The 22,663-nt window shown below is 42.0% G+C and overlaps 1 protein-coding gene across 1 annotated transcript in view; it reads left to right on the forward strand.

Annotated features, from left to right (window-relative positions):
* Nucleotides 1–361: 361 nt before the first annotated feature.
* Nucleotides 362–22,663, forward strand: part of LOC104366463 (CXADR like membrane protein) — a 44,513-nt gene continuing 22,211 nt past the window's right edge. The window contains exon 1 of the mRNA XM_009973399.3: nt 362–742. Within this exon, the coding sequence (XP_009971701.2) occupies nt 715–742 (28 nt within the window). The 5' untranslated portion in view covers nt 362–714. The remainder of the gene's footprint in view (nt 743–22,663) is intronic.

Below are 22,663 nucleotides of genomic sequence, written 5' to 3' on the forward strand. Positions count from 1 at the left end.
AGAAAGTATTCCAGTAAGACTAAAAGCTTTAATTCTGAAATTTGATAGCTGCAAAAAGAGAATAAAGATAATGTATACATGTGAATGTGTTTATCATTCTGAAGAGCACGTGTGTGCTTTTTTCTGAGACTCTTCCTAGCCCTTGAGTGATCAGTCTGATGTTTTTTTTCCATGCTGTTTTTTTATTGCCTCCAAACTTAACTGTTTTGACACAAAAGAAATCATCCTGTTTCTCCTTCAAAGGTAGATATATATATTATTGCTAGAAATCAGCTCTACCTCACCCACATGACTGGTCTTCACTATTAATCCCAGCTGATGGTAGGGAGGGGCTCTTCTGGGAGGCAGCCATGTGGTGAACATTGAGCACAGTGTTTTCCCCTGCTCCTCTCCTTTTCAGACAAGCAAAATTGTTCTGTGCTGCCGTAGATGTAAACTCCTTGCTGCACTGCCTCTGTCTCTTCCAGAAACTCAAGGGCCTGAATTACCGGTCACAGAGATCTAAAAGCTCTCACTAAAACTGGATGGAATATGGACAAGGAGATGAATAGCAGAAGGAAAGAAAGAGTGAAGTTGGTTATTTTTCTGGCACATGGATGCAATTACACTCAGTGCATTCCAGAGGCGTTCCTTTGAATCCTGTGCAGGTCTGCCTTCCGTTCCTGGGAGAAAGGAAGAAAAAGGGAGAAAAAGTCCCTCTTGCTTGGAGACGGAATGTCTGCACTTTCCATTCTCTTTTTAGGTAGGTTGTCTTTTTGGTTTTGTTTAGCGTTTTTAATTGAGCTTCCATGTGCTCTGTCTGCATGACTGAAATTCATTTCTGATGAGCTAGAGAAAGCGATTTGTAAAGAAAAAACTTTTACGGAGAACTCCAATTTCAGTGTTGTTTGGGTTCCGATGCTTTTCTTGTTGCATTATTAGCAGGTTGATGGCCAGAGTTCTTTAAATATCTGGATTCATTTTTTAGAAGTGGTGGTTAAACAGACTCCTTTTGGAATATATGTTTCTCATTTAAAGAGGGCAGCGCTTTTCAGCAATGAACTAGTGAGGGGCTTAAACCTCTCTGGCAAAACAAGGTGAACAAAATGTCTTTGTTTCGGGCATAGTGTCAAATTTGTTTAACTCTGTTTTGATTTGTTGGGCATTTAACATTCAGATTTTAAAATAAAAAGGGGTTATTGTTTCCAGTTGATGCCTAAGATGAGAAACAGATGTGTTGAAGTGCAAGAGGGGGGAGTTGAGGGGGAAAAGGATGGGAGAGGGAGATAAAAGGGGAAGGCAAGAAATAGGGAGAGAGAGGGCTGCTGAAAGAAGGGAAAGAAAAGAGGTAGAGGTTGACTCTTGAATAGCAGAGGAGCAGAGAACAGGGAAGGAGATATTAAAGGACAGCAAAGGCAGAAGGGCTGAAGGAAAAGTGTTTGTTAAAGCCATAGCCTATGGAGGAAAGACTTTGCAGCCCTGAGATCTTTGAGGGGGGCTTGCCTACCAGATGAATTCAGAAGCTGCCTGGGTCTCTGCATCTCCAGAGGCACCTTAATGTGATGAGTGAGCTTCTGTCTCCGTTCTGCTCACCAGATCGTGCTGACAGGCAGACAGCTTTGAAATCTGTTGTGGCTGGGCAAAGGCTGTATTCCTGGGTCTTCCTGTGCCCCAGGAGCCTGGGTACAGGTGTGAAAAAGTGGCTTGGTTTTTGATTCCCAGGCAAGAGTTGTGCCCCACAGGGTGGTGGCTGATGTAGCTGGGCACAGGTAGAATTGAGTTTTTTGACAGCTATAAAGAAATGCTGCAGGCATCAGCTCTGTTATTTAATTCTCGCAGGTGTGGAACATGGACTAGCCAGATTTCTAGGTATCTGAAAGACAAGCAGCATGTGTAGAGCTGCTGAATAAATCGTAGAAAAGGTTTTTGCTCTAGGGATTGCTGTTAGCAAAGTTTTATCTGTAGGAATGTGATAGGGGGCTTGGACATGCTGCAGAATCTGCAGGGGAGCACAGGCACTAGCTGGTCCTCACTGCACATGTGCTTTGGCCATTTTTGTCTCAATATGGTGGAGATGGTATCTGAAGAAGACTCCAGGAGATGAGACAGCAAGGGTAGGAAGAACAGCTAAGCTCTTACCAGAGTTGTCTGGGCTAGGTCAGCCCCAGGGAAAGGGCTCTGTGGAAATTAGGCAGAAAGGTTGCTTACCTCACTGATGGGGAAAGATGGGAACTGCTGTCTTTGATCCACCAACCCTACTCAGCTAAATATTCCTTTATGTTGAAAGCTTGGAGCAAAAGGAATAAGCTATTGGCCCAAAAAAAGGTGCTTTTGGCTGTCATGTAATGACAGCTTAACTCTCCATAACTAGTGCAGCTTTGATAAAGCCCACTGTGTTTTATAGATAATTGTTATGTGTTTGGCATCTCAGCATCTCCACTATGCTAGTAACACATACACACAGAACAAAAGGCAGTCCGTGCCCTCAACAGCTTATACCCTCACCCATGAGTCGTGTTTCTCAGCATCTCTGTGGGTGTCCAAGTACTGGTGAGGGGAGGGTAAGTGGCTTCCCAAAGTCACAGAAAATCCTGGAACGTTTTGTTTCCTGGTACTACATCAGTCATTGATCTGCCCCTTGTCTTGTCCATCTTGTCAACGGGTAACTTGGTCTTTCTGCTCTGTGTTCAGCTTCATTCACCATTATTAGAAGCATTTTCCAGGGAAAAGTAAGGAAGTATTGTGGTTCCCCTGAGGAGTCTCATTTGCTAGATACAGAAAGTCTAATTCATTTTCTGCAGTAAAAAAAAGCCAATGATGGCTTGCTTCTTTTCTTGCTGATAAAGTGAAAGTCTAGTGTGGAAAAAAGGGTTTAGAGAGGCCAAACAAACTCAAAAGGAAGTTTGCTTGGTTTGGGTCTTCATTATTTTCAGTATTTAACATCCTAATAGTGTGTCTAATATATACAGTCCTTGTCTTTTACACGGTTTGCCTCTCTGGGACAAGTGAGCAGCTGTGTGAGGAGACAGGAACCAATTAGTTTTAAGGAGACTTTTAAAACAAGGCAAGATGAAAGCCTTTCCTAAGTGTGTGCAAGAGCATGACCATGCTTCCCCAGTAAAGACTGGGTAAGTGAAGCAGGAAGGAATGAGGAGTGGAAGGTGATGCATGCTAATGTGTGAGTGCATATATGAAAGTGATTGTGACATTGATTCTCATCTCAGTCCACAGCTGGTCAAAATTGTTTCAGAACTCCTCGTGTAACACAGAGCAGTCTTAAAAATCAAAACTGAAATTTCCAAGGGAAATATCTGTGTTTCTTCACTTCTGAGTGTAAAAACTTCACAATAGAATGCTGCATTTCTCAGCCAGTAAAAAATAAGCAAATGATTTCATTTAAATGTTTTACTGAATTGGCTTAAGTTTTCAGATGCTGGAAGTCTCCTTTGCCTTCTTTCATGCCCTCCAAGACAATTTTTAATATTTTTAATGGCCCTTCCATTACAGTAAAAAGCTAATTTTCTTCTAATCAAATATGTTCACATGGGTAAAGCTTGCATGCCTGGCTCTGGTGCTGCTATTCCATGCTCTTTGTTGTTGGCGAGTATGTGCGCTGCCCTTCAGAAACCAATGGCTTCACAATTCAAAGCCATGGATGTGTCCTGACAAATCAGTCACCCAGCTTTCCTGTGTCCTGCTATTGGCAGTGAACCTTTACATTAGTGTTAAGAGTTGCTCACCACAAAGCACGTTGCATCTGACTTACGGTTGTCTGACAAAGACATGTTCAGTGTGTTATCAGTGTGTTATGCAGGGGTGGTGTTGCTAGAGTTGGTGCAGCTATAATAACAGAAGTACCTTTTCTACTGATGTTGAAAAGTACCTTTCCTACCGATGTAGCTGAGCTCTGCCCTCTAAGCTCTGAGGTCAGCGACTCTCTTACAGTGCTGTCCCAGGGGTGTACAGTTGCTGCATTGAACACCAAGACTCTCATTGTCTCACTGCACTTGGAAAAAGGTTATGGTGCTGATCCTTCCAGTGCCTGTTGGCATGAGCAATTCTGTCTGACAGCATGAGTTTGTCCAGGTATTCACCAGTCATCTGGCTTGAAAATCCGTGATGATATGGAGTCAGCTCCGCAGCGTTCAGCAGCAGTAGGTCAGCCTGGGGCTGTGCCCTGGAATACTGACTCTGGCCTTCTCTCCTGCTTTAAGAGCACAGGAAACCTGCACTGTGCCCTATCACATCTCCTTGAGATACTTCTCCTTAAACCCTTGCAATGCCACGCTCCAGCAAAGCCAAGAAACACTGCAGTGTTACCTTTTTTTTTTTTAAAAAAGAGAGCACTCCTGCTCCCAAAGAGGATACTGGGAAGTTTTCCATTTTAATGGAATACTTCTGCCTGGGACAAGTAAAAAGCAAGGGAGACTGTTTTAAGCAACCTGTAGGTAAGCTGACGGATCTTATATTTCTGCTGAATTTCGAAGTATTTCCCAAATTTTTCAGTGATAGCTAACAGCATATAACACACTTGCTATTTCCTAATTTTCTCGTGGCTCCTTCTCTGTTGCCTTTGCCTGTTTGTTTCATGGTGTACTTAGAAGCTTGGTGGGACAAGGGTTTTGTCCCATGATTTTACAGCACTTAGCAAAAGGCCTTGGCTCAGGAATGGGGTACAAAAAGAAGAGTCTGTAGCTGTGAAAAGGGAGTTTGTGTGTGATTTTGCCGTATGGATTTCACCTTCTGTTTGTGTCATTGGATTCTGAAGGAATGCAGGTGATTTCTTGGTCTGTTTAGCTCAAAAGACTATTACCCCAAGGACAGCTTGATAGAAATGACAAGTCATTTTTGTCATGAAAACTCCAAAAGCAGTCAACAAAATATCAACTGTATGCAAGATTAAGCCTGTTACAGTAGTGTGAATTTAGTTCTAGGAGATGACGAAGAGCTCTTTAATAGAACACCGCTCTAGGAATACCTAAGGAAAGGCAGCAAAGAAAAGCAGAGTATCCATTTGACACTCCAGGGGAAATTCAAAGGAGCTAGACATAATTGTGAGCTGCTATCTGGCGGGATATCAGGGTTAACGCTTTTTGTGAGACAGTAAAATTCTTCTAAAGCCAGCGATGGTTTGCATCAAATATTTTCTGTCAAGACGCTTGATGAGAAAAGGCCTAATTTCCTCTAGTAGTGCTTTGTTTTATATGAAATGGTTTGGATTGTTAGCTTCTAAAAAAGAAAAAAATGTTTATTTTGAGTGTTATTTTTATCCTTTCTGGTTTTTCCATTTTACTGTGAGGAATGAAAGGAGAAAAAAGGTAACTTTCCAGAGTGAATAAAAGCAGCATGCCAAAGTTGAGTTGAAATTCTGAATAATAATTCATTTTGTGGGAAATAGAACCAGGGGAGGCAACTCTGCTGAATTTCCCATAGAAAGCAACTGCTGTTTTGCCTTTGTGCCCACCCTGGACCTTGTCTCCTCCAAGTACAATTAGTGGTCTGTTTCTGTGGGGTACTCTGGCCCACTTCAGAAGGACTTTTTATGCAAGAGCATCACAAACTTCCCAGAAATGTCATTGCACAACTTCGTTGGAGATATCCTGATGTTTATCCTCAGGATCACAACAAACACCCCTGTTTTCCTCAAGGCAAGTACAGGGCTTCATAGGGAGCTTAGCAGGTTTGCAATCTGGGATTTGTTTGAGTTTTCAGGAACTGCCTGAAAAGAAATGTAAACAGCCACTCTGACAAAGCCTTGTGTGTTTTTGAAATATCTTTTGTGTGTAAGTGTGCTTGTTACACCAAACTACTTCTGAAAAGGCACAGAAAGCAGCTCGCAGCACCCCACTTCATTGGTACTAAACAGGCACTTGCAATCTCTTTGAAAATAGTTCCCACAACCTTAGTCAAGCTTTACCTTAGTTTTCTAGCTAAATTGGTCCCCTGGGTAGGCAGTAATCATTGCTTGTGTATTTGAAATGTATTTGATACACTTGCAGAGACAGCTTGGCTCATGTGTACACAATATTGTGCGTATCTCACATGCACTAATGTGTTACAAAAGAGGCTACTTTAGGTGCAGTGGGAACTTGGTGGTGCCCTGTTAAAAAGATGAATGGGTTGTGTTTTTTTGGTGTTTTGTTTTTCCCAAAGCAGTTTCTTCATCTGTTTTTAGAAATGGTTAGTTTACAGAAGCAGCCCAGCAAAAAGCCAAGGGTGAAGTCAGGTCATTGAGGTCTCTGAATAGATACTCAAATGACAGGATAGTGGAGGATGCAGAAATGGCCATGCAGGAAACACAACAATGGAAAATGTGTGAAGTGATGGAAAGTCAAGGGAGGATGGTGAATTTCTATCTTGTTTGTCTCTTGGACTCTCTTCTTCCTTCAGTCTGCTGCTTCAGTATTGCTGAGTAGAATAAAGCAGCCCACCTCTGCTTGCCAGGGCTTCAAACGTTGCCTAAAACATGCTTTCCCTGGGCAGAGTATAGAGAGGGTATATGCAGTAGCGACTGGGAGCTCTAGCAGTGGATTAGCAACCCAGAATAAAGCTGGTCCTTTTTCCCAGAAGCTCAGTGTCCGAGTACTAGAAAAGCAGCTGGGCAATGTGAGGAGGATGGGTACTGCCCTGCCTCAGCAAAACACAATTGCTAGGCTTTTCTCAAGACATTCTTTTGGTACCTCAGTTTCTTTATGTGACTCATTAGGTAGCTCTGTCTTTTCTTTGCAACAAGCTGCAAAGAGGACAAAGCGAGTGTAAGATGAATTGAAGGTAGTGAATGTAATAGAAGGTCATGAAACAAGTCCTGTCCTCATCCACTCCTTGATCTTCTCTAGGAAAGCATTTGGCAGTTGAAATGGGCAAATGTTGTATCTCAGCATTTCTCTTAATGAGCGAGACCCAGATTCGTGACATCAGAACTGCTGTCCTACAAGAGTTACAGTGTATTTTCAGCCTGTCTCTTCTGCGTAGACGACATCCATTTTTGTGGCTGGAAAATGAGTATGAAGCCTTAGTGTATGTGACTTGTTCCTGACTGACTAGGTAGAAAGGTTGAAGTTCAGCTTAGTGCCTGCAGTTTTACTGACCTTTCACTACCAAAGGCAATTAAATTTTGTTGTGCTTATAATATGCATTGGCAGAAGAGAGGCTCTTCTCTTGGAAAGTCTTTCAAAATGGAGCATGCACAGTTAGAGGCAACTGCTGACCATGACTAGACTGCATTTCATCTACCATAATACTGCTCTACCACTTTTGTAGCATGCTTTGTGCTAAGTGTCACACTTAAATGAAGATTTGGGTAACTCAGTCTACCAGTGCCATTTCGGGTAGAGAAGTATATAAAGCCAACAGAGGTGGAACCTGAGATGCAGGTGGGTGCACACTGCCTAAAGGTAAGGTAGCAGTTGTGACATGTCTAGAACCCTTGCAGCTCTGACTTAAACCCATTTTTCTTTTATTATGTCCTCAAACATGGGTAGAAGTAGTGATGGGCAGATAATCAACAAACAGCTGAATACATCAGCTGTGACTTACCAAGCTGAAGTCATACAGCTGCCATCTGGAGGGATGACTTCCAAACAACGGGAAGGATTGATTTATCCTTACTTTCTAATAAAATACTTGAGAAATTTTGAATGACTTCTTAGTACCAATGTGCTGAGAAACTCCACTCGTGGTGTGAATGGCTGCGGTGTTGCCAGTAGAGCCCTCACAGAAGGAACATTCTGGGCTATGTGTGCTTAGTTTCTGAACGATTTTGTTTTGCATATGAAAGAAGAAAATCTAGCTTTCCTAGCTAGCCTGTACCTGTGGAATAATCGCTTGTAGTTAAGGTGTCCACTGTGCTGAGCTGCTTGGCAGAGCAGAACCTGGAAGCCGGCTACACTAAATGGGAAGTGGGAGTCCCCTTGTCCCTCCCTGTGGTTTTTGATAAAGGGGAATATTTGTATGTTTGTCTTCAAGTGTGTGCACCAGCGTTTACTCAAAAATTGCATTGCTCCCTATAAACTTTAAACTAGCAGCAGTGGCATAATAACTGTAACACTATTATACTGCGGTAGTGGAAATGCCTCTCAAAGGCTGCCTTGTGGAGGGAAATGGTGTGTTCTGCTGGAGTGTCTGAAGGTAGAACAAAAAGCAGCAGTTCAGGAAAGCATTGGGGAGTGGTCAGTGCATGGGCTGGGAGTCTGGATGCAGTTCCCTGCATTGTTCTAGATTTTGGCAAGTCACACTGATCCCTCTGTAGCTCTTGTTCCAGTGCCTTGCACCTTTTACTCTTTGGCTATTTAGGCTGTAAATTTTTTTGAGCAGAGACTCTCTTTCCATATGTGCCTGGATGGCATTTAGTACAAACGGGGCTGGCAAGAGGCCATTCCAGAACTGGAATGTGAAAAAAAAAAAAATAAAAAATTAGTGGCTCCATTCCCTTCCCCTCTTTGTGCCTCAGCAAAAATATTGGAATTAGGTGGTTTACCAGTATTTGGAATATTTGAGATGCATGCTGGCTAAGCCTCATAGCTCAGCCGGCTTAGGTTATTTTTTTTTTTTTTGTTTCTTAAAGGCTTGATAAAATTTTAAAGGCCACAGAAATGTTTAATATAGATATGTACTTTTATCTGTAAGGTAGGGCTGCAGAATGCCAGGAAACGGTGGGGTGTTTTTGTGTGTGCAGAGGGAAGTCTTTCATATAACACAGCAAGCCTTGAATATTGAACTAAAACAGTCAGGCACTTTTTTTTTAATCTTTAAAAAAAAAAAAAAAATTGCAGGATTTTAACCTTGAAGGCAAATCACTTTATGACTTCATTGTTTAAATTTAGGTTTTGTTTTGCGGGGGGATCGTTAGACTTGAAGCAAAAGCCTTATAGCCCAAGGACTGTCACTTCTGATTACTTCCAGTGACACTTCCAATTATTTCCAATCACAATTCCAGGGACAAGAGGAAAAAGGACCCACATTCTCCAACATTAGGGATTTTTTTTTTTCCTGAACAAAGGACTGTTTATCAAACCTCTGCAGAAAAAGGTACAGAGCCCAATTTGGAATTCTGCTGTAGTAGGGTAATTCCAGAGAAAAATCTGCTGAAGTGAGACTCAAGGCCAGTGTCTGGCGGGGTGCTGAGAATCCTGCTGCAGATCCTGCCTTGTTGAGTAATATTAAGGAAATTGCTTCATTTTCCCCAGGCATTAACTGGCACTAAGACTCATTTCAGTGCAGCAACATGCAGCTTCAGCAAATGTCTGCTAAATGCTCTGTGGGTCTTGTAGGACACGAGCATGCAAAAATACTGCTTGTGGAAAGTGGACGGCTTAGTGTGCTCAAAATGGGAAATGAGTCTACTGAGGTAACTTGACTGATTTGTAGGTACATCGAGTGAGCAATTTGGTGCAGTGTGTTTTATCCACTTGTGAGCCTGTGAGCTATTATGTCCTTCAAAAATGAAGCAACACATGATTGCCTATGGAAGCTGGAGCAATACCTAATTTTCAGATATCTGTAGTAGCATTACTTCAAACTGCTCAAGTGTAAAAACAGTCTTAAAATGGTGTCACAGCTTTCAGTCACACTTAGTGAAGCCTTTGATTTCCTTAGTCATACTGCACTAGGCTGTGTGTGAAGTTGGGCCTGCTGAGTGTAAGAGTTATTATTAGCAACTGCTTGCTTTATTTGCTTTATAGTTGTTCTTAAGGGCCCCAGCTAAGATCAGGGCTCTGCGAACACTGGGGAGACTGTTTTACATTGTACCGATAGATGATGAGCAGCAGACCTGGTCTGATGTTCAGAGCCAGATACTGAGTCAGTTTACAATGAGAGTTGCATGCTGGATCTGAGCAGATTTGGAAAGCAGTGTCAAATGAATGCTGAGCTTCATGGGGTGGCTGAGGATCCATGATCCTCTCTTTTTAAAGTGGGAGTGATATGTATCAGTGATCTGGATGAATAAACTTCTGGTGATTACTTACTTATTACTGCCATAAATCCCCTGTTGTTGTTCCTCAAGTGGTGGTAGTGTTCCTCATTTTCATGTGTGTTTTCTGGTCTGCCTGGGGTTGGATGTAACTGGGAGTTGCCTGTGCCAGCTTCATCTGTTTTCCTGTAAGGGAAGATTAGTGTGTCTTTTTGTAGAACTGGTGCCCCTGTAACATACTAACACTGGGTATCTTTTGCCACTTGAGCACATAGCAGACCATACGTGTTTTGTCAGCAAAGTTCAGAAATTCATTTCCAGATGAGCAATTTGGAATTATTCTTGTTCTGAGACCTTCAAAGTATTCCTGGTTGTCAGCTTTGATGTTTTTGTGGCATTTTCTGTTTGGAGTAGGTAGATTCCATTACAGGCAGCCATCACAGAATATGACTGAGGTGGCACTTGCAGAGAGTTTGGTGCTAATCTGCTAGGAGTTTCAGCATTTCACATAAGGAACTGTTTTACTGAATCCATCCAATTTGGATGGATGTTTCCACAGTACAGCTTTGTCTTGTCCTAATGTGGTCTGTGCTGTAGGCAAAACCCCTCTTCATATCCATTGTTTCAAGCTCTTGCTTGGAGACAAGGAATTCTAACCAGACAAAGCATAGTTTTTGTGTTGACAAATGCTGTGATTTTAAAAAACTTATTTTCCAAAGGGGAATTTTAAGCAATTGCAAGTACTTTCTGGTCAAAAGAGCATTCAGGATATCTAGATTCCATTCTTAGCGTGGCCAGTGACTCGGTGATTTAGTAATTCAGGCTTGATTTTTAAGTTGCTGTTTTGAGTGTCTCCATTTCAAGTGTTATAAAGGGTCAGTACTCCTGAAGATGCAAGTCTAGGGACAGATGAGCTTGGTCACACCAACTATGTGCTGTCAGGTGTCCTTTAAGCTTTCAAAGTTTTCGGGGAGCCATTGAAAATGGTGGTTTCTACTGCTTTGTGCCTCAGATGCTGTTCTACAGAGTAAGTGTAAGAGCACTCAGGACTGTAGCGACCTTTCCCCCAAGAGCTGTGAAGTGCTTTGAAATCAGAGTAGAAATGGAGCTGCAGAAGTCCAAAGTAATAGTCTGTTACATGTCAGGCACTAGTTTAATGGGTGAGGAGTCCTCCCATCAGTGCCACTCAGTGTGGCAAATGGATCCCAGCTTATCTGGCTCTGTCAGAGCTCCTTCCATTTAGCCCAAGGCTACCCCTGGGGTAAACGGAAGAGACAATTCTGCAGCTGTCAGTTATTTCAGACCCAATATGACCTGGTACAAGAAAAGTTCAAAACTGAGCTTCTCTACTCCGGAGCTAATGATCCTGCCTTGCACAATACTTTTCCCTCTAATTACTTGAGCTTGCATCTTTTTCCTATTTAGTAATGCCCTGGGCATCTTGCTTCCATTGTGGGATAGCAGTGAATACATACCCATTAGTAAAAGGCATTGAATGCAGTGGAGGCTGCAGTGTTTCTTTTCCTGCCCCATATCCTCTTCTGTCAAAGCAGCAGAAGAGAGGAGGAAAGGCAAAACCAGAATGCGAATGGAACAAACTGGGCCTTATTGCACCAGATGGAACTCTTTAGGATATTTTCTGGGTTGTAAGTGCTCTGAGGTGGGGACTGTTTCTTTGCCCACTTGTGCAGTTCCCTACAGCACCGCAGACCTGAAAGCTGGTATAGCAATCCAGAATGTCTTAAACCTGGCTTTCGTTCTGCTTGCTGTCTAAACATGCCAGGCACCAGGTTAGCATCTATTAGTGAAATTCTAGAGTAAAAATTCATGCAGTGAGAAGGCAGAAAAGTGGCAAACCCAAGATAGTCAGACATCTGAATTAATTACTCAGATGGGATGCTGAGGGTGCTCACTTACCATGGGCTTATGTACATCGGGCTTGTTCTAGCCAGATCACAAAGCAGTATCTGCTAGCAAGTTTATTATGATTTCCTCATGGTCCTAACTACTGAGAAGCCCTGTAGTATGCAGTTAGGATTATTGGCATCCTCAGCATCTCTGGATTTCAGCACATTAAAGCCACAGAAGAAAATTTAACCAAAATCGATTTTACAGGCATATCTCAGAAAGCTTTGAGAGATCCTGATACACACACGGTGGCAGAGATTTTCAAGGATTCTTGCATAAAGAACTCTGCCCCTCCTCAAAGGTAAAGTTAGGAGGAAATTGAGGGCAGTGTTGAAGATCCCTAGAATATATATGAGGGCAGAGGATTTTGTTATTGTTATTCTTGCATTCATCTCAATCACTTGAGTAAAATCTCTCTTCCATAAAGAGAAGCCAGGTTTGGTTTGAAGGCCTCAAGTGGTAAAAATGTCCCATCAGTTTGTCACCAAGATTATCTGTCTTCTGAATAATTTGAATATTTTAGGTTTAAGTTCTTATAATGTCTCTTCTCTCTACTTTTGCCTGAACAACTTGTGCATGTCCTTTTTATTTTACACTGACTTAGCTAGCATGGAGCAGACTTGTGCCACACCTCCAGTGCAAAGCACCACACATTCTGCCAAGTACTCAAGACTAATTTTAGGGGTTTATCTGTTAGGTGTTTAACACAGATCCTGTAGAAACCTTTCTGAAAGCATAGTACCTGGGCATTTTCAAAAATGTTTTCTTAGTTACTTTCATCAGTCCTCTCACAGAGACATTTAAATCTAGGAAATCACAAATACTGTTCTTCAAGTATGTTCCTACATTGGTTTTCTTGGCTCCCAGGACAACTTGTATACTAATTTTTTAAAGAGAATGAAAAAATTGCTTAGATTAATTCTCTCCTTATTTGCCCCTCACCTTCTCCTTAGAAACATCTTAAAGCAAAAAGATGGGGAGAGGAGTTGATTATTCATGCGTGCAGAAGGATTTTTTTTTTTAACTAGCTAGTTGAGACTATATTGGCATCTTTGTCATTTGTTTCTCCTTTATCAGTGGTTCTCTGAGGGCTGCTGAGGATGTGGGATGGTTCCTGTTTCACTCTTTGTTTCCTGAAACCAATGCACTGGTAATTAATATATGTGTAGTTTTATAGAATATAATACTGGCGTATGGCACACCCTACTCTGGCTCAGAAATATGTTAAGTGAACAGTAAAAAAATCCAATTGTTTGCTAGAAGTGATTTGCTACTGTTGAAACAGTTGGACTGGGCACTTTCCATGTACTTTATCACTTAATGGAAGCTGTGCTGGGCAGAGGCAGCACATTTTGATGAAGGATGCCTTCCCTGAGGAGAATCCTGAGAATGCAAATACAATTTATCACTTTGCAATGGCATGTGACACATGTTAAGAACCTTACCCCTTCTGGTGCCATTCCTACCCGTCTTCCCTACTTACAGAGCAGAGTTGCAGCCTCTCCCATACTATGTGGTGCAAAACCATGTGTGCAGTGTGCTTTGCTTTTGGCTGTAGCCTTCCTTTTAGTCCCTGCCCGCAAGGTTGTCCTCTCAGTATTTCCTTTTCTGCAACCATGTGCATAGAAAACTTAGCCTACCCAGAAAAAACAGCAACTTCAATAGCTGCTGGCATCCTTCATGCCAATGAGACATGCTTTGAGTATGCTGAAGGTCTTTTAACTCTATATGCTTATCATCTTTTGTGGTTTTGGGCTTCATAAGCCTTTGATGGGGTCTGGGATGTTTGCTGTAAATCTCTGGATTCTGGCTGTGTCAGAGCAGTGAGGCGTGGAAAATCTCTACACTGAAAGCACCTGATGTAGTGAGTCTGGTAGAGGAACATCTTTAGACCTTGCAAGGGAAATTAATTTCCTGTTCCTACAAGGGAGGAGCTTATTTGGGGAGGAATTGGCACTGCTTTTCCATCCTTGCTGCTGATTTAAATGCTTCTTTATTTTTCATGATGATCTTGTAAAAGTGGAATGGAGAAAAAAAATCCCCTGAAAAAGCAAGTAAACTCTGTTTTTCAAAGTACCTGTGTGGAGTAGGTCAGAATTGAGCTCACACAACACTTTCTTCCTGAAAAGATTTGTGTGTTAGCACCATTTTGGTATGGGATCTGCTCGGCAGTATGATCTAACTGCCCTGGATTTAGGAGGCTTGTGACATTCTTGGCTGTTTTTGAGTATATCCAAGTGTCGTCTTCCCTTTATGCCTTAGTGTCCCAGTTAGTATCATTTTTGTTGTGACACTGGGCTATAAGTGTTTTAGTTCATGAAGGGGAGGCAGTGTGTATGGTTTCCTTGTTACTAAAAATTGATAATCTTATCAGCATGTGAGGAGTGCATGATGGGGTAGAGGCTGCCAAAGGGTCTGTGACTCGATCTTTCTGGATAAGGTCTGTAAGTACCCAGGTTTAGACCGGGTCTGAGTTATAGGAGGAAAGGACAGTAGTAACTGTATATTCCTGATCTCGAGGGAACAGCCCTGCTCATTGCTTTAAATCATTCTGGGGTTTTATTTTTCTGTGTCAGCACTGTCAGAGCCTATAATCCTCAACCAAAAGAGGCCATCCTGCCCTACCAAGAGAAGGAGTTAAAGTGAGGAATCCCCTACAGCAAGGATGTGGCAAGCAGACTGACAATGTAAAAGAAAGGAAAAATATCCTGAGCCAATATGCATAAAATTAGGGCCTGATTATGATGCAGAATTAAAAAGAAAATATGAATTCCCCTAGTACAGGGGGATGGGCCGCACTTGCTGTCAACCATGCATTATAACAGTACTTGAGCAGGTAATGATTATGCATGCTTTATAAACACTCGCCATCAGTTATGTTCATACTGTGCAGACAGGGAAGACTTGAGGTAGCAGATAAATGTTATTTCCGCAGACATTTTAAATAGCAGTCACTGTTTATATATTCTCTACATGCCCCTCCGATCCAGAAGTAGTACATAATATATGAACATTCAGAGTAAATGCCAGGGAAAATGTCCTAGGAAGCTGTGAGAGACTAAAGATACTGGAATGTTAGGCTTGCATCCGTCCTGAGCTGTGCTGTGAATGTTGACACAGGTTGGCCTTATGGTCAGAGGAGCTCTGCTCATTGTCTGGCTTTCAGCACTCCTGGGAGACTGAGCAAGATGCTTCCCTTGTGCTTCAGGTAGAGGTGGTATCTTCCTGGAGAAAGTACAGTGTGACTAACGCATGGCATATAGAACGTGGTAGTATCTTTATAGGAAGAGTCAGAATTGTTTGTAAGGGGAACAAATGGAAAGATGGGAATCTGTGGGTTTGCTTCCAGTTCCAGTGTTGACTCTGTAGTCTGTTGGAATGAAAACTTTTCACTGGTAACGTTCAGATCTGTTGTTCATTAGCTTGTCTCATCTCAACTGTAATCCCAGTAGGTGGTTTTACAAGTCCTTTTGGAGCCTTGGTTTCCTCATCGGTAAGAAAGGAAATGTCTCATTATATAAATGTGGTTTACGGTCTTCAGACAAAACGATGCAGAGGATTGGTAAATAGTTTGATAATGGTTTTTAGCAGCCTGCCCTTTCCAAAGAGCTTATAGCTGCTGTCTGTTTGCATTTGTATCTGCTGCCACTGGGATGTAACTGTGCTCTGACAGAGCCAGCTCTTTCAGCATTTAGGGAAGAAGAGTTTGAAATCTTCAGGAGCCATATGAGTCCTTACTTCATTTCTTTATAAATTTTGTAGGAAATATACTCAGCCGTACTTCCTAAAAGAGGAAATGCCTGAGTCCTGTCTCCTGTGTTTAGAATAAACAGAATCCAGATAATTTAATTTAAAATGAAAATGTTCTTTTGAGGATAAACAACCTGAATAAAACATTTCTGAGAAAATCCATGACAGTGTCCCACCCCTTGCACCATCCCCCGTAAACAGCAGCTTCTATCTTGAAGGATGCCAGAAGCAGCTGGCTGATCAAGAGAGTTGGCCTCACCACAAACCAGACAGTAAAGCTTATTCAGGATACCCTGTTATGCCTGCTCCAATCACGCTGGTCCCTATAATCATCCGAAAGGATCCTTGAGAATCCTTGAGGATCAATCGGGCCCCTCCATGTGGGTACCGCTTATTTGGCTTATTTGCATAAATGTCAAATAAGACCCACTGCCTGGCAGACAGATACTTTGGGTTTGTTTCTAGATGTTAATGAGTGCCAGATGAGGAGACTTGTGTGGTCTGGGGCCAATGAACTGCTGTTATCTACAGTATGGAGCCATTTGATTTCTTTTTCCTTCTCTACTAGGCAAACATAATAAACTATTTTCAGTATTGCAAATCTGTTGCAACTTTTCCATTTTCTGAGCTTGCTGGGCTGAAGAAACACTGGAAGCAGAGGCTGGGAGGGTAAACTCAGGCTTGTAAGTGGGAAACGAGGTGTGTATATCTTGGGTTACTCCAGATATGGCAACCAAAGAGTGAATAGGCATGTTAATTGTCAGTACAAGATTCACACATTAAAACTGTGTCCTAGGCAGAATGCCAGCATCTAATTAAGCATGTCTTACTGAATAAGAGGTACTATCAGGGTTAGGATACCCACTTAACCTGCTATCTTGTTTACAGTTATTAATAGGAGATGGTTTGAGGGAAGGAATACAGGAACAGGATAAAAAAGGGGCTCTTTCCCAGGCAGATTTTTCATGATATTGATAGTCAGGAAACAGCTAATGTACTCATTTAGCCATACTTCCTACTGTGGCCCATAGGTTTTCCACAGTTATTCACGCCCTTGATTCAGTTCTGTGAGCTGACACAATTGCATCAGACTGACAGATGCCTCGGAAACTTTACAGTAACCCTAATAAGTATTTGCCTTCTCTTACGTAGATTCAGCCAGTGAGTCAGACTCCTCCGACCTGAGAGCAATTGGAAATAAGCAGCTAGGAACTACTGGACCAGATGAGACTAACGATTTATCTTAAATGACTGTTTCACTCCAGAATGTTCCAGTATCAAAAGGAGGTGGAAGAAAGCCCACAACTGACTGTATGGAATCACATGCTTATATGGGAAACTTATTGCTGAATATTAGGCAATTAGGGAAAACTATGTATTTATATAGTTGAAGAAATAAATTAACTTGCAATTGAGCCTTCTAAATATTTCATGTGTCTCTGAATCAAAGTTAAGCACTTGGAATTGATTTCCTAGTAGCCAGATGCTCCATTTCTTATTGTGCATTCCTGAGCAAAATGGATCTTCTGCCTTTGCCAGTCTGTAATAGGGCAACACTGGGTGCTTACCACCATGTATTTTCACCAAGGGTGAATAGCCACTGCTGATGCCAGCTTCAGAAGTAGTCATCTCTGCCCTGTGGGACTACACCTCTCCAGAAGGGTAAAGCAGAAGTCTGTTTAAAGGACTGCACACTGACGTCTTTCTTTTGCTGTTTTGTGGTTGTAGGAAAAGACAAAGCATCAGGTTTTGCTGGTGCTGCACATGTACTGTTCTATTAGAAGCCCACTGTGACTGCAAGTCTGTCTTCTAATGGGTTTTAAGGACATGGCAGAAATACTATGTGCACAGAGGGAAAAAATGGGATGCTATTTAGAATATTCACATCCTTGACATGATGTACCTGGCTTGCCATGGAAAAGAAGGAACCGATCTGTGGAGGAAACTTGCCTAAGGTGTGTTTCAGTGTGATTTACTGATGTCTTATTGGAAAACATGTTTCATGGCCAATATGCAAATATAAATGAAAGGCCTGGACACAGGCTGACCGATCTGTGGAGGAAACTTGCCTAAGGTGTGTTTCAGTGTGATTTACTGATGTCTTATTGGAAAACATGTTTCATGGCCAATATGCAAATATAAATAAAAGGCCTGGACACAGGCTGAGTATGTAGGTCTGAACTGCTGAACTTCAGTGAATCTGAGCTGCCTACAATAGAGAAGACAGCCTGGATCATTTCTCAGATTGTTAGGGGACTTGAAACAAAAATAGGCTGGGGAACCTGTTGATGAGTTTGAGTTTTGGCTTTGTGGAGAGTTTCATATAGCCTCAGGTGGTTTTGTGAAGAGCTGGCCTTCCAGATCTCCCTGCAGCCACACAGCCATGCTCTTTCTCTGGATGATTCAGGACAGAATGAATGCATAGATAATTGGAATGTAGTGCTTCGCTGAGGAGCTTGTGTCTCGAGAATCTTGCTTAAGCTGGGTCAGGGCAAAGGTACCTGCAGTAAATCCTTGGCACAAGGCTGGTTCTCAGCTTGTTGAAACAATGCAGTGGAGCAGGGTTTAGCTCAAGGAAGGAATGTGAACTGTGTAAGACCGGGGAGATGACTCTGGGCTCTTCTTGCTGTTAGATATACACAAAGCTCTGTCAATGTGCTGTTTGGCACCTCTTGTGTTTTACCTGCTTCCCTTTTACAGTTTGTGAGTTTTTTGATGAACACCAGTGTGTCCTGGTGAACACAGACACAAGGATGACATGACAGACACTTTGCCCAGATGAAGAGGCAATGTACTGTGATTGATTCCTTGAAAAGAATGGGAGAATTGAACTTAAGTTATATAAATCCCACCCTCAGTTCTGAATGATCCCTGGATCATAACAACAACTGACAGCTAAGGCTGTTCATGCTAAGCCTCCCCCTTCCCCGATGGAGCTCAAGATCAGGGCAGCCCCTGCTGTCTTTAACAGATAACTGTTCCAAGGGCTCCATAATCCTGAATAAACGGGTCTTTAAGAGCTGGTAGCTAGAAGTTGTACCCTGACAAATGCAGGATAGAAGATTCAAGAATTATCAGGGAGCTTAATGTGCCACTGAAGCAGTCAGTGTAGCAAGTAGGGCTATTGCTTGGAAAGAGGTGCTAATAGAACCGCAAGTCATCAACTGCAAATATCATGGTCATGTTCTGTGGTCTCTGCTGCATGGAAAACTTGGATGACCAAAGCTCATCTATTCTGGCTTTAAAAATCTATTAATAAATGACATGCTTCATTCTTTTAATTGTATTATGAGTTGGGACTTAATTTGGTAACATTGATGGAGATATGCACTTCAGATGTCCCACTCAACTGTTACAGGCTTAAAGTATACTTTCTGAAGTAAAACTGCAGTAGTTCCACAGAGCTGCGTAGTGCATTACCATTAAGTGAGGTGTCAAATGCAAGTGTGGGCAGACTAATGTCTATCAGTAATGAGTGGACCAAGTCTCTTTTTAGACACTAAAAACAACCATGCACGTGTCTCTCCAGTTTCTTTGTTTTCTTTAGTTTGTTTGTCTGTTTGAATATCCTGTTTCTTATCCATTTAAGTTTTGTATTAGAATAGAAGCCTGACTTATACTCAGTCTTATAATTTATTCTAAAGATATGTACAAATCTCCTCCTGTTGTTTTGAGAAACACCATGGGGTTTGAGGCTTTATGAACCTCTCCAGCTATTTAAAAAAAAAGCTTAACAAACAGAAGTTCACATATCAATTTGTCCTGTTTATACCCACAAGTTCTTTTCAGCCTGAGTCAAGTCTTTAAAAACAATTGACCTAATGGATATACAGCAGCTATTTGAACTTTGTGTCCAGAGGAGGGTGTTTTAATTGCTCTCCAGGGTAGCAGGCACCAAGCAAGTACTACGCATGTGTGGGTATAGAGTATGTTCTTTTGTTGTCCCTCTTTTTTGTATATGTTCTGTGCTGTTTCTTTTTCCATCTATCTGCTGCTTCCCAGTCTCTGCCAAAGAGCATGTAAAATGAGAGGAATTTGAATCAAAGTACAGGCTTTTAAATTTCCAGCATTTGAATGGGTTTGAAATAATGTGAGGAGTTAACATCCCTGTTGCTTTGCAAAAAATCTTCAGCTGTCCAGTTTTTCTCCAGCTACTTGATAACATAAAGATTTTAAGTCTCAGGTCCTATGACTTTTCTCATCAGTCTCAAGCTGCCTGTTGTCTCTTCTTTTATACACAAGTTTAAGATACCCAGAATCACAACTGTCTTTGTTATTCTCTACTCCATGCAGCTTCTAAACAAAATACATCGTTGTCTGAGGGCTTAGCCTAATGTAAATAATATCAAGCCACATGTCTAACAGACATCTTCAGTTAGGCAAATTATATAGTTAGAAAAACAGGAGTAGAACCAAATTTTTACGAAGTAGTAATTTGGTCCTAAACATGAAAGCCTCCAATGCTCTATTTCTCAACTGCCTGGGCTTTTGAAATAGTCAAATTCACCACATCAAGAGCCTTACAATAGCAGGGAGGCACCAGGCTGCTGCTTGTGTTTGTCACATTTATTTTTGATTGTTTATTTATTTGATTTTAAAAGTTCTTCGGGGGAATCTCTTACCAGCTCTAAAATGTGGTTGCACTAGTAAATAAGAAGCAGTGACATTAAAAGTAATTGACATTAAAATGCTGTGACATTAAAATTAATCAAGTTTGATGGATGTTAGAGACTGAATCCACAAGGCTCCCGGGTTCATGTTCTAGCAAGTTTTGACAGTAATTCTCCCCCTCAATTGCTACAGCAATTGCATAACTGCCTTCCCCACCCGTCTGGTCCCAAAACCTTGTGCGGGGAGGTGTGATGGAGGGAGGGGATGCTGGTTTGGAAAGGCGAAGGGGTTTTATTGGAATTCACAGCTTTAGCAGCTTGGGGTGAAATGGCTGTTTTATTCTCCATCCGGTGAACTAGTGTCAAGAGTCTCAAAATCAACACCATATTGGTGGCATTGGTTTCTTAACTGGCAACAGAAGTTTGGAGGTGAAAGGGACTAGATGCCTGCGGCAGAGCTGATGGGGTTGTTTTGGAGCATTTGCTCCCAGTGCAGGCAGAAGCAGCCTTGCAAGAAAACCTGGCTCTTGCAGTATGAACTGGGATTCTTGTTGCCATTTTTAGTAATAGTGGGAAAATATTTAGGTTCTGTAACAGTTTTGCAAGGTTCAGAAAGAAACACTGTCAGTTGCCAGTTCTGCTCATGTGGCACCAGCACTAAGTGAAAAAGAGACTTGACTGTTTTTCTTCAGGACCTGGAGTTTCTCAGGGTGCTGGAGGGGCTGTGGTATAACCTGACACCTGTATTTCACAGCCAAGCTGTTGAGCAGCAGCCAGGAATATGAGGAGTGTCAGGAATGGCCGATGGCTGGTCGCTATTCCCGTGCGTACTTTGTGAAGCCACACTCACAGCAGCCTGTTCCTCTTCCTTTGGGTGGCCGAAGCTTACCTAGAGATGTTCTCTCCAGGCAGGGAGTGAGAGATGCAGCATTCCTTGTTTCCAGTAGAACGTTTTCCAACTTCCTTTTTTAGCCATGTGGAGCTTGAAGGGGCCTCAGAAAAATTAAGCGATGTATTGGGCGAGAAGCCAACTACCTCCTTGCAGCTTGAGCTCTGTGCTGGCTTCACTTTCTGTCCTATTTGGAAACTAGAAGTAATGAAATGACTTGAGCTGATTTTTTTTTTTTTTTTTTTTTCTTTTTTCTCTCCTCACTGTGGTCTGCATAGGGTGCCGGTCTTTGACAGCGCAGTGGGCATATAGCCTTTTTCCATGGCCTTTTCTTGGCACCAAGTATTAGCTTGTATGAGATTAAATCTAATTTAGCTTTTATAAGCAGCGAAAATACAGTGCCATAATTTAATTTAGCTGAAATGAAAGCTTGACCTGCCGATTAGGGGCACTGAGAACTACTACATTCTGCAAGCAGCTAGTCAAGAGATGTTCCCAGTGTGTAGTTTCATTTGGATGGACCTTGTGAATTGTAGATCTTAGACCTGACTCTGCCACTAATTCCTTGTGATGTTGGTCAGTCTGATGTCCCTAGTTATCCATGGGTGAATTGAGCTTTCAGTATCTGCTTTTTCCTTTGCAAACTGAAAACAATGATATTTAGGAGCTTCACTATGGGGCCGTGAAAAAAACAACAAGAGATCTTGGAGAGTCGTTATTTTGTCCTTTTAATTGTACAATGTGTGCAAGTCATACAGGGGCACCAGTGCAGAAAGGTAATGTTAAGGATGTTTTTGCCTATGCAATGCAAAACTAGTTAATTGACTGGCACTGGATGAAGTTCATAAGGCTTAAAAAAAGGAAATAATGATAGACTTCATTGGATAATACTATTTCCTTTCCTTTATACTTTTCTATTTCTCTTTGGTGATACCCAAGTCTTTGAGGAGTAGTAGATGGGCTTGAGTATCCACAATTTGTGGATGTGCAAGGTAAAGTACAAACAAGTTACAGCTGAGGTTTTTTGATGGCTGGTTTGCAGAGGTGCTGAAGACCTGCAGCTGTGCAGCCCTTGGTGAAGGGTGTGGGGTGAGAGCAGCAGCTTGGGGAGGCAGAGGAAGACCAGACTCAGTTGAAACAGTGTTTTTATCTAGTCTTCCTTCTGACTGAAAAAGCCTTCTCAGAGCAGGGAGGGAGAAGCTGTGTCAGCTCTTATTAAAGAAAATGGACTTTCTGAGAGAAGCCAAACCAGCAAAAATACCATGAGCACTGCAGAGACTAGCCCAATATTGTGGTGGCTTTTTGTGGCAATTCTGGCTCAAGAAAATTGGGAATTTTTGAAGACAAAATTAACCCATTGGAACACTGAATAGCAGTAATATAAAAATCTGGTTACAACTGGCAGGAAAGCATATTTTGTGGCTTTTGTGGAGAGGGTTCCTCCTTGCAAACCTGGGTTTATATGCGTTTGCAGGATCACCAACGGAGTATGGAGAGAAAGGAAGCAAACTGTAGTGTCTGAGCTCTTCAGTTCTTGTTTCAGTTCCCCAAAATCAGAGCACTGCTGGATAATCTAAGGTACTGTGCAAATATTAATGTTTTACCTCAGCACATTGC

The sequence above is a fragment of the Tyto alba genome, unplaced genomic scaffold (genome assembly GCF_018691265.1).
Source record: "Tyto alba isolate M040663 unplaced genomic scaffold, T.alba_DEE_v4.0 Super-Scaffold_32, whole genome shotgun sequence".
NCBI classification, from domain to species: domain Eukaryota; kingdom Metazoa; phylum Chordata; class Aves; order Strigiformes; family Tytonidae; genus Tyto; species Tyto alba.